General features: G+C 41.8%; 1 protein-coding gene across 3 annotated transcripts; it reads right to left on the bottom strand.

Moving 5' to 3' along the window:
* Window positions 1–13,727, bottom strand: PRSS35 (serine protease 35). 3 transcript variants are annotated; one of them, XM_044757493.2, is made up of 2 exons: window positions 13,556–13,727; window positions 1–1,829 (listed from the first exon to the last, which is right to left on the bottom strand). In XM_044757493.2, the coding sequence occupies exon 2, from the start codon at window positions 1,808–1,810 to the stop codon at window positions 569–571; it is 1,242 nt and encodes a 413-aa protein (XP_044613428.1). In that variant the 5' UTR covers window positions 1,811–1,829; window positions 13,556–13,727; the 3' UTR covers window positions 1–568. The 3 variants fall into 3 exon arrangements, with proteins under 3 accessions (XP_044613428.1, XP_014708625.1, XP_014708624.1); XM_014853139.3 differs by lacking the exon at window positions 13,556–13,727 and adding an exon at window positions 12,692–13,279; XM_014853138.3 differs by lacking the exon at window positions 13,556–13,727 and adding an exon at window positions 12,655–13,155.
* Between the last annotated feature and the right edge of the window lie 1,584 nt (window positions 13,728–15,311).

Genomic DNA, 15,311 nt, shown 5'->3' with positions numbered 1-15,311 from the left:
TCTTTTTTTTTTTTAAACCTACTAAAATTTCTCAGACCCAACAGAAATCACAATATAAACACAGAGAGCATGAGCTGAATGGGTCCATCTCGGAGTAGTACAATCTGTGTTGTAAATTACTGCCTCTAACCTGATTCTAATCTGTTACTGTATATGCAGTTTCACATTTAATATGCAGCTGGCATCCTGTTAGATTCTTCTTAGAGTGGGACCCTGAGAATGTCAGAAATTACATAATATTTATAACACCAGCTTGAAGTTTTAAAGAATGTCTAATTTTTAAGAAGGCAGAAAGAAACAAGAATTTTCCCACAAATGACACTTACCATCTTGTAAAGAAGAATACATACTTGGCACTGAAGTGCCCATCTAGTTCCAATATCTGTTCCTAAACACTTTTTAAATGTATGAAAATCTCCTACTTTTGAAAAAGTAAATTCATAAAAATGTTGAAATGCTATTGATAGGGTTCAAGTCCAGGCCTAACCTATGAAGTGATCTTGCTACAATCATCAGACCTGGTTTCCTCCGCAATTTAGATCATCCGCGAGCTCGTCGCGGCTTTCTGTTAGCCGTAAGTACACTTGGCATCATCTCCGTGAATCCAGAGGCAAATCTGGGCGAACTTGAGCGGAGTGATGCGCACCGCCACGTTATAGTCCTTCTGAACACCGTGGACGTCCACCCACTGGTGGCCTGAATAGATCGCAATGATTTTGCGCTTCCAGTTCTTGTTGTCTGGCTCTTTCAGACGCAGATAGACCCCGGAGCCAGTGGAGCCCGACTCCGCATCGCAGTATTGATAGAGGAGATCATTGGATTCATCGGACACGCTACAAAACCTGTAGACTAACTGATCTGCCCGGTCATGATCAAATCCTGAGAAGTGGATCATTCCGCCCGGCAGCTTCTTTATGGTTGGACTGATGCCTAGTTCCATGTACTTCTTTCTGTGAGCACGCTTCAGCTCCAGAAGAGCGTAGTCATAGTCCAAGGCGGCGTCTCCACTCCCTCCTCTAACCCAGCCTTTGGGAATGTGGGTATTCTTGACCCGCGTCCACTGGAAGGAGGGCTGCCCCTCAGCGACTCTGTGACGCCGGCCAGACCCCTTTCTTCTTCTTCCAGCCTTGGTTCTCTCCTTCAGATTCTCTTCGCTACCCTCTCTTTGGTCACCACCGTTTGCTTCTCTCCTGCTCCTCCTAGCACCCCTGCGTTTCTTGCCGCCACCTTTATTTCTCATCTTCAACAGCCCTACCCTGAGCTTTTTAGTCCCTTTGATGTAGTCCTTTCCATCATGAACGCAGTGGGCGGCGGTCAGAACGTGATTGGGGGAAATGAGAATGCCACTGCAGCCCGTGGAGAGCTTCACGGCCGTATTGAAAGGGAAATTGGTTAAGAATCTTTTGTCCAAGATGCTGAACCTGCTGTCTGTGCCATACACCTGCCTCCTTCTCCTAACTGATGCTCCTCTCGTGGTGATATTTTGAGTTGGCTCAAGGACCAAACCTTGAACTTTCACTGTGGTCAAGGTTCGGGTGCCGTTCTCAAAGACAGTCTCGTATGCGAGAGAATGTTCCAGTTCAGAAAGGCTGGGAGCTGGGAGTTCTTTCCGGCATTCGATGCCACACGCTCTATTTAACACCATCTTAGCATCTGCCTCAAAGGTGGGGCTGGTGAGATGGAAAGTCCTTTCACTGACAAGCCGGGGTATTTTTCTCAAGTGCCACATAAAATCCTGTTCCATTTCAGATCCATCAGTGAGAGTCCGTCCGAGGGTGAAAAATAACAACCAAAATAGCATATTTTCCATTTTGTTTTTCTGTTTTGTCCTTAAAAAAAGAAAAAAAAGAAACTTTATAATGGTTTTTTTTTAAAAAAAAAAATTTCCTTTAGGCTTTGGATCCTGATGTACTTTTGCCACAAATAAGACTCTTTATTTTCACCATACTTAGATTTTACTGAGATCAGACACCCTGCTAAATAGGCTCATTCAGATTTCCAAAATTACTAAATTGTTTTTTACCCAATCTTTTCTCCACCAGCCCTAACATACCTCCTCCACACACCTGCTGTCTCCACTCTACCTCCCCAGACAGCCCAGTGCCTGGATGGGAGGTGCTGACTGGGGTACTCTGTTGCCTAAGGCCCACTCCCTCCCTCCTAAGGGTCTCCTACACCCTTATTTCCAGATGACTTAGAAATAAAGATAGCAGCAGATGTCCTGACTTTCCCTGCACTTAGCTCCTTAAAATCCAGGATTATAAATTCCCATTTCTGAAGCGTAAATGCCTAGCACAGAGCTCGAAACACGTTCACTGGAATACAGTGAATTTTCCTGAACCATGGTTTGCAGACCAAGCTGATTGATGGTGTAATTGAAATCACTGGATTATGTTCTAAAAGCAGTAGAGGTTTAGAAATGAATAAATGAGTTCATCTGCTATTGACCCACTTTGATTTTTACAAGTAGAAACCCTTATCATAAAAAGAAAATATACAGCACAGGCCATTTATGCTAAAGTAAGAAAAATATACGCTGCACTTTTTTTTAAACAATGTTGTCCTTGGAACTACTATCTAAGCAAAGCAACATAGAAAAGTGGGTCATAGTAGGATTTCACTGTATATTAAAATTCGTTGTACGAATTTAGGGAGCACAGGCCATGGTTCTGAATTTGCCACTTGGGGGAACATGATCATGATTCAGTATAGTCCCTTTCATCATGGGTCTCATCATCTAAGAGCAGTGTTCTTGCGTAAGTATTTTTAAAGTTGCCAGGACTTCATAAATTATATAATACCTCTTTTATTATTTACGTCTTCTTGCCTTCTTTACCTGCTTCTCTAGGCTCACTGGTACATAAATCTATTTAGTAAAACTGATGTTTGTCAGTTGTTGCTCTGTGGAGGTGGGAGGAAGTCATAGCACTCTTTGGAGCAGCAATTTTGAAATTTATAAGCCATGCTCCAAGTCGTTTTTAACTAATAGCTAAAATATAGAGGCTTAGCAAATTATTTGCACTTTGCATAAAGCAGAGGCAATTCGAGGTTAGATTATTCTAACAATATTTTCATTCTCAGTGCTTTCTGATAAGCTTTTTTGCAGGGAAAGCAAAGCTAATGAAGAATGTTAGAATGCCCACAACCCAGGGTACACCCATTGGCTCCTGAGCACTGGAATGAAAAGCAAAAGTTGTCTCTGATGCAGAGTTGAATATGGACATCTCTAAGACAACAGAGTTCACTCTGCCATATACAAGTACAGAATTTTATTAACTAATAACATTCTTTTATTTATTTATGAGGAAGATTAGCCCTGAGCTAACATCTGTGCCCATCTTCCTCTACTTTATATGTGGGATGCCTGCCACAGCATGGCTTGATAAGCGGTGTGTAGGTAGGTCCACGCCCAGGATCCGAACCTGCAAACCAGGGACCACTGAAGCAGAGCGGTGATCTCAACTGCTATGCCACTGGGCTGGCCCCAAACAAACAACATTCTTTTGATAAAACAAAAATGCATACTATAGTAACTTCTTTATTGTTTGAACATGATATATTCACCAAAACATGACATAATTAATTTGAATCATCATATATTTGAACATATTAATAAAAAATTTATAAACTTCCATTTTTTCATCTGCTCACACTTGAATGCTGAGTAATGGTGATTCTGGTTAATATTAGACTCTATTCTTTGCTAAATAGCTTGTAATTTGTTTTACTTTGGAGATGGGGCATTCTCGTGTAAAGAGTGATAGACACTGTCAAAAAATCAATAAAGAATATACTTCAGGAAAAATCCACACTCCTCTCACAATATTTTCTAATCATTACCATGGCGAATTTGACTTTATATAAAGCAGTAATTATATTGGTGATGACTTTGTTGAGCCACTTAGTATTTTCTTTATCTTCTGCAATTTTCATAATGAGCATTTTATCAATTTTATTTAATTGTATTGCAATGAAAAGACTAACAATTCAGTAACTCTCCTGAGACCTTGAAATCCTCTGTTTAACTGGGTAGCTCCCAAAATGAGAAATTATGACTTTGCCTAAAAAAAAAAAAAGCTAAAATCAGAGTTATTTGTTGCCTCTTAGCTTATTAACAGAGCAAAATAGATGATTAAAAAAAGATATATGCATATCTTTTATCTACTTGATTCTTAGCAAAATTTCAGTCAAGGCAGTTTTGTGGTGTGGGAAACAAAATTTTTAAAAATTGACTTTTCTTTTAGCCCTTTATGACAACAGCTGTCCATTGCGTACTTGATATATGATTACATCAAAGACTGAAAGCCAGCCAAATATGCATGTTGAGAAATACATAGAATCCCTTTGTACATTTTAACATTTGATCCTAATGATTGTGGAGTAATAAATGTGGGAAAGTCTTTTTGTTTGTTCAGACCCTTCAACTGCTTGGAGGAGCCCCGCTCACATTAGGGAGGGCAATTTGCTTTCCTTAGTCTGCCAATTCAACTGTTAAACAGAATAGTTAAACCCAGAATAGTGTCATTCCTAGGCAAAAGAGAGCATGTCTAAATCATAGTGCTGTGGTATTGTTTCCCTAGTTAGGTTTTATTTTTTTCAGTACTATTTAATTTAGTCTTGCAACTTTTTAGCTAGTTACGGATTAGAAAGGCAGAATGCAAATATACAGTGATAATTGACAAGACGACCTTTTACTACACAAACATCGAACTAGAATATGGGTCTCAAACATAGACATTCCCCTACCCTCTACCAAATAAAACATACACCCGGTGCCGTAATTCTGTAGGCAGACTTTTAAGAAAGCCCCAGGTAATGGTCAATTTATGTGTCAACGTCACTGGGCCACAGGTGCCCAGATACTTGGTCAAACTTGGTCTGTGAGGGGTTTGGACGAGATTAACATTTGAATTGACAGACTGAGTAAAGCAGATGGCCCTCCCCACTGCCAGCGGGGCTCATCCAATCAGTAGAAGGGTCTGAACAAACAAAAAGGCTGACCCTCCTGTGAGTTCTGGGGAACTTCTCCTCCTTGACTGCTTTGAGCTGGGACATTGGTTTTTTGCTGACTTTGAACTCAAAATGAAACATGAACAACTCAAAAGAATGTTATTAGTTTGTTAATAAAATTCTGTACTTGTGTATGGCAAAATAAACTGTCATAGCAGGGGATCCCCAGATTGTTGTCCCCAAGACCAATAGCATCAGCATCACCTGGGAACTTATAACTGCTAATGCTCAGCGACAACCCCAGACCTGCTGTCAGAGCTCTCCGGGAAGGGGTCGAGTTCCTAGCCACCTGTGTTTTAACTAGCCCTCAGACACTTCTCGTGCTCAGTACAGTCTGAGAACCGCGGCCAAGGCCCTGGTGTAGCAGCTTGAGCCACAACCCAGACGGCGACCTTTCCAGGGATGATTGCTTAACAGGGTTTCAAATGACATCTGCTTTGTCTTTGTGAACAAAGTGAATTTATTCTGAACTTTGCTCTTTTACTGTGTTAGCAACGGCTAATATCAAATGGCTCAGCCATTTAATAAAGAACCAATATAACTTACTTTTATATAAGTGATATAATAATATGTCTGAAAAGATTCAAATTCTGTAGGCTTCTATGTAATGCCTCCAACAGCTGATGCTACAGACGATGCAGTGGCATCAGTTCGCAGGCCCTGTCTGGTGCCCTTGGAGGGAGCTCTGTTGGCAGTGCACCACAGGAATAAAAGCCATGCCCACATCTATCCTTGGGCATGGAAAGGGCAGAGCCTTGTAATGTGGCCTCAAATCACAGTAATAAGAGGACATGAATTTAGTTAGCCTGTCTAATTTGGCCTGTAATTTAAAATTGCACAAATGTTTAAGGACACTTTCTTTTGGAAAAACCAAATTTGCCCTGTGGTGAAATGTCAATGTCATGTAAATGATAGCTCTTACTGATAGAGCGATCCATGTTCAGTGGATATGTCTACAGATGCCCGTCACCCAAAAAGCACTAACACGTTGATCTAAAGAGACACAGTCCCAATTGGTGAGGCAGCGATAATATTTTAAAAGCTTTAATGCCCTGTGCCTTCCCTCATCCTCCTCCTTTTTCCTGTCTTCCACTATAATTGTGACCTTCACTGTCGCTTTCCAGATGGCTTGGAGTTGGGGCTTCAAATTCCAGTTTTGGTTAATGAAAGTGAAGTGGCGGTCATCACTCTCCACCATGAGTCATCGTACACATAGTCGATTATGGGTTGGATCATGGAGACAAATGGAGTGAAAGGGAACTAGGGAGGAAGCAAGAATATCGGGATAAGGAGATGAACTTTTACTGATGGAGCAGATATTATTCCACATTTGTCCCTGGTCTACCTTAACAGAAATGATCACACGTAACTACAAGAGGTGACTTACGATTACTCTTTTTTTATTTGTTTGCTTATGCTTTCTTAGAAATCTCATTGCTCACCATGTTTGGAATATTTGAGTGTCTACACTAGACAGTGGTCACGAGTGCAGACCAAGGAGTGAGAAGACTTGGGCTAAGGTCTCATCTTGACCACCCTTTGGGCATACGAATTTGGGCAGTTTATTGAGTTCAGTTAAGGTTCAGTTTCCTCATCTACAAAGTGGGAATAATAGTAATCTCTACCCCAGAACATAATTGTGGGGATTAAATGAGATGATATCTGCAAAGAATCACCACTGAGCCCAAAGCATAGTAAGCAGTCAATAATAGGTTCCTTTATAATTATTACTCTACCTTAATGGGTGAATTAATATCACTTTAAAACAGTATTGTTATATGAGCCAAAGTTATAGCACTTCTAGTTTTCTGAAAAGTCAATTTCACAGCAAATATTTTTATTTCAGGATGGTTTCCCACACACTCCCAAACTCCCTTTTTCTTGGTTGTGTTTTGTTTGCTTTGTTCAAGGACAGCTTCACTTTAGAGACTTACCAAATGAATACTTTCCTAATTACTCATTTCTATGAATATCTGTGGCTCTGTAATATATTTTTCTTGTTGCTATTAAACTTAAGTGTGATTAAACATTACCCAGCCACAGAACACTCAAATTGCATTTCCTGTGTCTTATTTATAGCCTGGATCTACATTAGGAATTCTGGAACTGAAGCAGACCCTCAGCCTAGAAAGAAACAGAGTCTATGTCAAAATAATTAAGGGAGCGATTTACAGTGAAAGAAAAACCTGACTTTTTGAGTGAGTCTGTCTAGAGTGTACAGAATTTTACTATGGCATGATATAATTATATTCTAAGGCTCAGTTTCTCTTTTGTTTTTTGGTTTCTCACCCTGAGAAGTTTATAATTTGGCTTAGGTAGGGCAGGTGGACTAATGAAAGATTCGATGATTGCCCACTATATTAAGTATTTCGAACGGATTGTTTTTCTTGTATATGAAAATGAGGATGCTGACTTACCATCAAGGATCTGCACTGAATTGCTTTCCCTCACCTGGCAATAGAGTCACACTTAGGCCTTTCCTTTCACCTGGTCCCTTGTAATGTACAGTGAGGCAGTGTCCAAATTCACGTGGATAGTATGCTGCCACGGAACATAATTTTGCATTAACCTTTCAAACATTTTCAGGGGTGCTGGTGTGGGTCAAGGACTGCTCAGTCAGATCAATGACCTTGTATGGCCAATACCAACTTCTACCTTAATGTATATGTTAGGACACACCAATGATCGCATAACCACTTTCTACAACTTGCTGTCCTTTATTTAGCCATCCACCACCACCACCTGCCCCTCCAACATCGCTGCCTATGTTTACACACATACATGAAAACATGCACCAGCCATCCTCCTCCACTTCCATCCTCCACCTGCTCAGTAGAGATTGACACACAACACGTAGACATTGTGTCCTGGCCCAGATATTCCAACAACTGGTAGAGAGGAGTGCTGGCTTAGGCAGAAGGCCACAGCAGGAGTGGGGGAGCATTACCAGTAAGAGCAAACAGCTGTAAAGCGAGCATTAAATGGATTAGGTTTGGAAGAACACTGTAAAAACTTTAATAGTCACTTTCACAAATCGGGAGCAGGTGCAGAGGAGAGTAGACATTTTATACAGTTCAATTCCTGGCCCACTTTAGGCCCCCAGCGAATGTTAATCATGGACTAGGGGATTGAATGGAGGTGGTGTTTAAGTTAAAAGGTGTATGGGATCACAATGATGAGCAAATAACAGTGTTAGTGACATAATGAAGGTGGAGAGCAGTAATTGGGGTGTTTCAGTGATTATGGAGGCAGTGGGCTTTGAAGCCAAAACTTAAGGACCCCTGCAACTTCTTAGCTGTGACTTGGTGAAGGTTACTTAATCTCTCCAAACATTATTTTCCATATTTGTTAAATAGTGATAATATTTTAGAGTATTTTTGTGAGAAGCTTATACGATATATATAAGCACAATGACCAGAGCACTCAAAAAGTGGCAGCAATTATTACTGTTAAGACCAAAAAATAGAAGTCAAAACATAGGGAGATATTTATAAGGCATTTCCTACTCCTCTAATGGCTGTGTACCTCATTGTTTATGCCAAATAATGGCTCCCAAAGAGAGCCACATCCTAAACCCCAGAAGCTGTGAATATGGTCCTCACATGGTAAAAGAGATTTTGCAAATGTGATTAAGGATTTTTTTTTTTTATTAATGTTATGATAGATTACAACCTTGTGAGATTTCAGTTGTACATTTTTGTTAGTCATGTTGTGGGTACACCACTTCCCCCTCTGTGCCCTCCTCCCACCTCCCCCCCCCTTTTCCCTGGTAACCACCGATCAGATCTCTTTATCAATATACTAACTTCCACCTATGAGTGGAGTCACATAGAGTTCGTCTTTCTCTGACTGGCTTATTTCGCTTAACATAATACCCTCGAGGTCCATTCACGTTGTTGTGAATGGGCCAATTTTGTCTTTTTTTATGGCTGAGTAGTATTCCATTGTGTATATATACCACATCTTCTTTATCCAATCATCAGTTTCTGGGCATGTAGGCTGGTTCCACGTCTTGGCTATTGTAAATAATGCTGCGATGAACATAGGGGTGCAACGGACTCTTGAGATTTCTGATATCAGGTTCTTAGGATAGATACCCAGTAATGGGATGGCTGGGTCATAGGGTATTTCTATTTTTAACTTTTTGAGAAATCTCCATACTGTTTTCCATAGTGGCTGTACCAGTTTGCATTCCCACCAACAGTGTATGAGGGTTCCTTTTTCTCCACATCCTCTCCAACATTTGTCACTCTTGGTTTTGGATGTTTTTGCCAATCTAACGGGTGTAAGGTGATATCTTAGTGTAGTTTTGATTTGCATTTCCCTGATGATTAGCGATGATGAACATCTTTTCATGTGTCTATTGGCCATATTCATGTGATTAAGGATTTTAAGATGGGATTAGCTGGTATTATCCAGGTAAGGCCGATGTAATCACAGGGACTCAAAGAAGAAGAAGACAGGCAGGTCTAGAGTGAGGAGGAGCTGGGAGGAAGCAGGGCGAGGTCAGAGTGACGCAGGGCTACAAGCCACGGGCTGCGGGCTGGCCTCCAGAACTTCAAAAAGTCAAGGAAGCAGATTTTCTCCTGGGCCTTCCGTAAGGAATGCAACCCTGCCGACTCACTTCAGACTTCTAGCCTCCAGAACTGAAGTCGTTAAGTTTTTGCTAATTTGCTATAGCAGCAAGGGGAAACAAATACACTTATAAAGGTAAGAATCTAGTTTTTAAAACTGTCTGCCCTGGATGCTTAGAAAGAAAGAAGTAGTAAGGAGTGATATGAAGTGGAAAAGCATGTTTGGTTCAGAGACTTAAACATAAATGGAAATTTTCATTTTAAGGAAAATCAGACAGGCATGCAATTTTAGAACTAAAAACAGGAGATCATGACGAAACTTTGTGGTGGCATAGAGCAGGATTGCTAGAGAGGAACGAGGACTGGCAGAGGGTAAAGGTATTTGGTTATTCAGCACACGCATTCTGAGTGCTCCCTAGGCTGGGCATCCGTTCAAAGCGACTTCCCTTGTTTAGGAATCTCTGTGAGGGCCCTCCTTAGCCATTAAGTAGGACTAGAAAGTTTCTAAATGTCTTTCAGCTCTAAAATCCTAGATTAAATCACTAATGAGAAAACCCAAGTAACTAACTCATCAATGATCCTCAAGAAGTTCCAATTCCTAGTCCTCTGGGTAGGAATTTGCCTGCTATCCATATTGCTACCAGTAGATGGCAAAGCCAGCCCGGTGATGGCAAACCTAAGAGCCAGCGTTTAAACGGTTTACATTCACTGAGCCACGAAATAGAATTTATTATAAAAGCATGCAAGATTCAGCAGGGGGAGAAGTCTAACTGGTTGATAGTATACCAAACTGTTGTCACATATGGAATTTATCAGATTTCGAAAACCCACCTACAGGCCACGGAGCCCATCCTGATGAACTGAGGGCTGATAATGCTGTCTACAGCCAGACAGGTTTCTGGTAGGTGACTTTCCAACAGCCATTGAGGTGCCAGCACACTCCCCCTCTGACCTACAGCACTGTTAAATGGTCTCTCATATGCTCTGCAATTCATTTCAACACTAAGGAAAATCTTCAACCTGCCAAATAGTTCACATATGTTTATGAAATATTTTATAATCCATTACTAAAAGATAAGATCTCCGCTGGTTCTAGGCTGAAAATAAATGGTGAGAAAGTTCATTGACAATGTGCCAATTGCTATTCAAAATATCATACCATAGCGCTATTTTCAAGTTTAGTTTCAGGAATGGAGACAAAGTAATGTCTGCTTAAAAAGTTTGGCAATACTTGAGGGAAAGGAAGATGGTAAAGTTACACAGTTGATTACTTTACAGTAACCCACAAGTTCTGTTTCTCATCACAATAAAAAATAAAACCCCCTTTGTTTTTTCGCCCTTTTCCAGGACATGTAAATTTCAATTTATGCAAGGGATATGGTGTGTGTTAATCAAATTTGGGGTGAATAAATTTCACCCAAGGGGCACTAACAGAGCCCCCAGGGAACCTCTGCTGGCGTTCTCATGCACGGACACAGAAAGTGCACAGCCCATGGCTCTTGACTTATTTTTATATCTTGCAAGTTGGCCTTTGAAAGCAATGAAGATCTGTAAATATGTTAGGTTCACTGCTTTTCAGATTTTAAAGCATCTTATGATCACAATATTTTTAGCTTATCATACCTCAGCTTAACCTATTCGAAACTTAAAAAGAATTTAGTTAAGCAAAGTTATAAAATAATAACTGTGAACCACTAATTTGACTTTGCTGTTTCCTAACTTCTCAGTCTCAGATTTCTTATCTGCAGAGTTAAGACAGAGCTGGGTGAGGTAACTTCAGCCTCCAAATTCTAAGTCTGGTCCTAATTCTTAAAATGCAATCTGCTTGCCTTGGATATTTGAGCATTGGGTAGAGAAAGATAAATAATTTACTCATTTAGAGAAATTAACTCATATTAGCAATTGTTTATTTTAACATATAATGAGGACATACTATGTACCAGCACATAGGCTAAACAATCTCACATTTAAAAACACAAAAAAGATTCTTAAGAGCGTATAGGTTTCTGAGCTGTCTGGAAGGAAAGTGAGGAGAGTCCAACGTCTTCTCACACTAAAGGAGCTCCTGGAATATTTCCCAATAACATTCATATGGTGCTTGGCCACTACTTTCAAGCCTAGATGTCTTATTTGGTTGGAATTTTAACATTCTCTGTTCTAAATTATAAAGCAGATCTAAGCATAATTCTCCAAGCAGCAAAATATGACTTTTATAACCCTCTATGGAGACAAATGCACTTGGGGTAAAATGAGAATTAATTTCAGAAGTAAGAAGGGTTCATAAAAGTGGAAAAAACACCCAGCTAGAACTTGCAGCTTCTTTTCAAACTGATGACAGGGTTAAAAGGTCAGAGGAATCAGGCAGGAATGTTTCTACAATTTCTCAAAAACTTTTTATTATAGAAAATTTCCAAACTACGCAAAAGTAGAGGGAAAAGTAGAGAAAAAAGTATTGGCCCCATGTGTCTATCATCCAGCTTCAACAATTATCAATATTTTGCCAATCTTGTTTCATCTATCTCCTCCCTCCTTTTGTTCTGTTTTGGGTTTTTTGCCAGAGTATTTTAAAGCAAGTCCAAGACTTTTCAATTTCATTTCACCTTCTCATTTCAAAAACGTTTTCCACTGCTCCTTTTGCTGACCTGCGCAGCAAAACCGACGAGAGAGAGGGAGAGAAAGAGACGGAGATTCTAGCTTTCACAGTAACCCTGCCAAAGAGGCTTTCAACCAGAGCAGGCTTTCCAGGAATGCATTTTACACCTTTTGCAATGGCATCTGTTAATAATCATAAAAATAAAGAGGGTCCCCTCTGGTGCTGCTCAAGTAGAAAGAATTCCGTTTATATTCCAATGCAAACACTGTTACTGTTAATGTTACACCACGCAGGCGCCAGCACACACAACTGCCTGTCGGAAGAGCAGTTTCTTTGAGAACTTGAAGTGCTAAGTTTGATCCCTGTGTTTAGTAAAGCCCTTCAAAGAAGCTCTCCTCGGGCGGGTCCTGCCTTTCTCAGGGAAACTTCCAAGTTCTACAGTCTCGCCCTGTGCTGGGGGGCTCCATCCTTCCTTACCTGGAAAGCTTATTCGGTCCCTGAGGGCGCTGCTCACCTGGAATCCCAATGTCCCCAGGCAGTCACCCAGGCTGGCGAGGGAGCGGGGTGGGGGCGCTGCTGCACGAGCCTCGCGGACAGCCCGAGCCTGGGGCCGCCCGCCACCGCCCGGAGCTCGCGGCGGAGACTGCGGTGGAGATGCGAGCTGAGCCGGGCGCCGCGGCGGGGAGATGGGAGGGGAAAGGGGGCGATGACGCCGGGCGGACGCGGGGGAGGCGAGGGGGAGGAGGTGGGCGAGTGGAGAGGACTGGGAGGGAAGGAACCGGGATGCGCGCCGAAGGGGGGGTTTCTTTGGAATTGCGGAGCAGACCGGGCACCGTCTCACCCCAGCATCTCTGCCTCCAGAGGGAATTAACTAAGCGTTAGGAAAAATTCAGGAGTGGATTCACAGGCGACGTCTGTCTCTGTGAGACGATGCATCCCTGAGATCATCTCAAGAAGATACGCTAACATGGGGGAGGGGAGACGGCGGGGCGCGCAAGATCTTTGAGCCTCATTCCCCCGGGGCACTGTTTAGACCTCAGCCATCTAGAAGAACCAGACCCCATCCCAAGCCAGTCGCTATCGGCGTCCTCGCTTCCCGGGAAGTACTACCCAAGGGCAAATAGGACTCGTCTCAGCGCGAAGCGCGAGGGCCGCCTCTAGCTCAAGGTCCCCGCAGGCGCCCACACTCGACCGAGGGACCCGCGACCACGGGCTGGGCGGCTGGGTCACCCTGTGAGCATCCTGCGCCGCCTCCAGGGGGAGCGCGTCCGTTTCCGTCTGTCCAGAGAAGGCTAGTCTTGGCTTTCTCTGCTTTTGGCGAGTATCTTTTAAGATCCTTGCCCTCCCCAGTCCCACCAGCTTAATTTTAACCCCATACCTTCTCACTCTCTTTTATTCTCCTCCTTAGGAGAGGTGCTCCTTCGAGGTGGGGGCCCTAGGCAGATGGGAGCCGCATTGATTCAATATCTAACTGTGTTTCTCCTGGGTTGCAGGTCTGGAGCAAGATGCGCTGATACGACGAGTACAAAAACTCTGTCCTGGCCCTCAAGGCGGGGAGATCGAGTAAGTGCACAAGTATTTATAACACAAGGTCTTAGCATGTCCCACAACACGTGGCTCATTAGTGGGTTTATTGCGGTTCTCAAGTTTCTATATATTGGTTTTTATCTAGGATAATTTGTTCTGAAGCTCTCTGTCTCGCTGATTAGATCGTAATCTTCATATGCGTTTTTTGAGTCACCACTCTCTGCCATAGGGCCTGGGGTATAATGAGTGCTATGTGTTGAACTAAAAAAGTTTGCCAGTGAAATGGAGTGTGAGGAAGTCATAGAGAAGGCCCAGAACTCAGAATAAGTCCCATCTGACTCTAAATTGCTGTGCCCTGGGCCTCAGCTTCTTCACCTGTAAATCAAGAAGGTTGGACTGGAGGAGTTCGGCAATCTGTAATTCTCAAACATTTTTGAGATTCGAACACTGCGTAAATGCAGAAGGATTTGTGAGGACCCAGGTCTGTTTCCTTTACCTCAGTCAGCACTCCTCGCCGACATCACATAAAGCCGACTTCAAGTGCTCTAACATTTTCAGGATCCCCTTCCTGATCCTTTTACTCCAAGCCCTCTTTTTCCCCCAGCTTCATTAACATATAACACTGTATAAGTTTAAGGTGTGCAATGTGATGATTTGATACACGTATATATTGCAGAATGTTTACCACAATAAGGTCAGTTAACACATCCTCTACCTCACATACTTACAATTTTGTTATTGTCATTATGGTGAGAATGTTAAAGCTCAACTCTCATAGCAATTTTCGAGATTACAATACAGTATTATTAACTATAGTCACCATGCTGTACATTACATCCCTGAGCCTTATTCACCACAGAGCTGACAGTTTGTATCCTTTGACCAACATCTCACGATTTCCCCCACCCCTCAGCCTTTGGCAACCACCATTCTACTCTGTTTCTATGAGTTTGATGTTTTTAGATTCCACATATAAGTGGAATCATACAGTATTTGTCTTTGTCTGTCTGATTTATTTCACTTAGCATAATGCTCTCAAGATCCATTCATGTTGTCTCAAATGGCAGGATTTCCTTCCTCTTTCATGGCTGAATGATATTCCTATCTATATCACATTTTTTTTAATCTACTCATCCCTCAATGGACATTTAGGTTGTTTCTATGTCTTGGCTACTGTAAATAATGCTGCAGTGAACATAGGAGTGCAGATATCGCTTTAAAATAGTGATCTCATCTTCTTCAGATGTATACCCAGAAGTGCAATTGCTGGATCATTTGATAGTTCTATTTTTAGTTTTTAGAGGGACTTTGATACTGTTTTCCATAGTGACTACACCAATTTACATTCCTACCAGCAGTATACCAGGGTTCCCTTTTCTCCACATCCTCACCAGCATTGATTGTCTCGTATCTTTCTTGATAATAGCCGTTCTAACATGTGTAAGGTGATATCTCATTTTGGTTTTGATTTGCATTTCCCTGATGATTAGTGATGTTGAGCACCTTTTCATATATCTGTTGGTCATCTGTATGTCTTCTTAGGAAAAATGTCTGTTCAGGTCCTCTGCCCACTTTTTAATTGGATTATTTAATTTTTTTGCTATTCA

This window comes from Equus asinus, chromosome 24 (genome assembly GCF_041296235.1).
Source record: "Equus asinus isolate D_3611 breed Donkey chromosome 24, EquAss-T2T_v2, whole genome shotgun sequence".
Taxonomy (NCBI): Eukaryota; Metazoa; Chordata; class Mammalia; order Perissodactyla; family Equidae; genus Equus; species Equus asinus.
This window is presented reverse-complemented; position numbering and strand designations above follow the sequence as displayed.

What these genes read in the sequence shown, in the direction of transcription:
- PRSS35 (XM_044757493.2), bottom strand. Translation starts at nt 1,810, where the DNA reads ATGGAAAATATGCTATTTTGGTTGTTATTTTTCACCCTCGGACGGACT.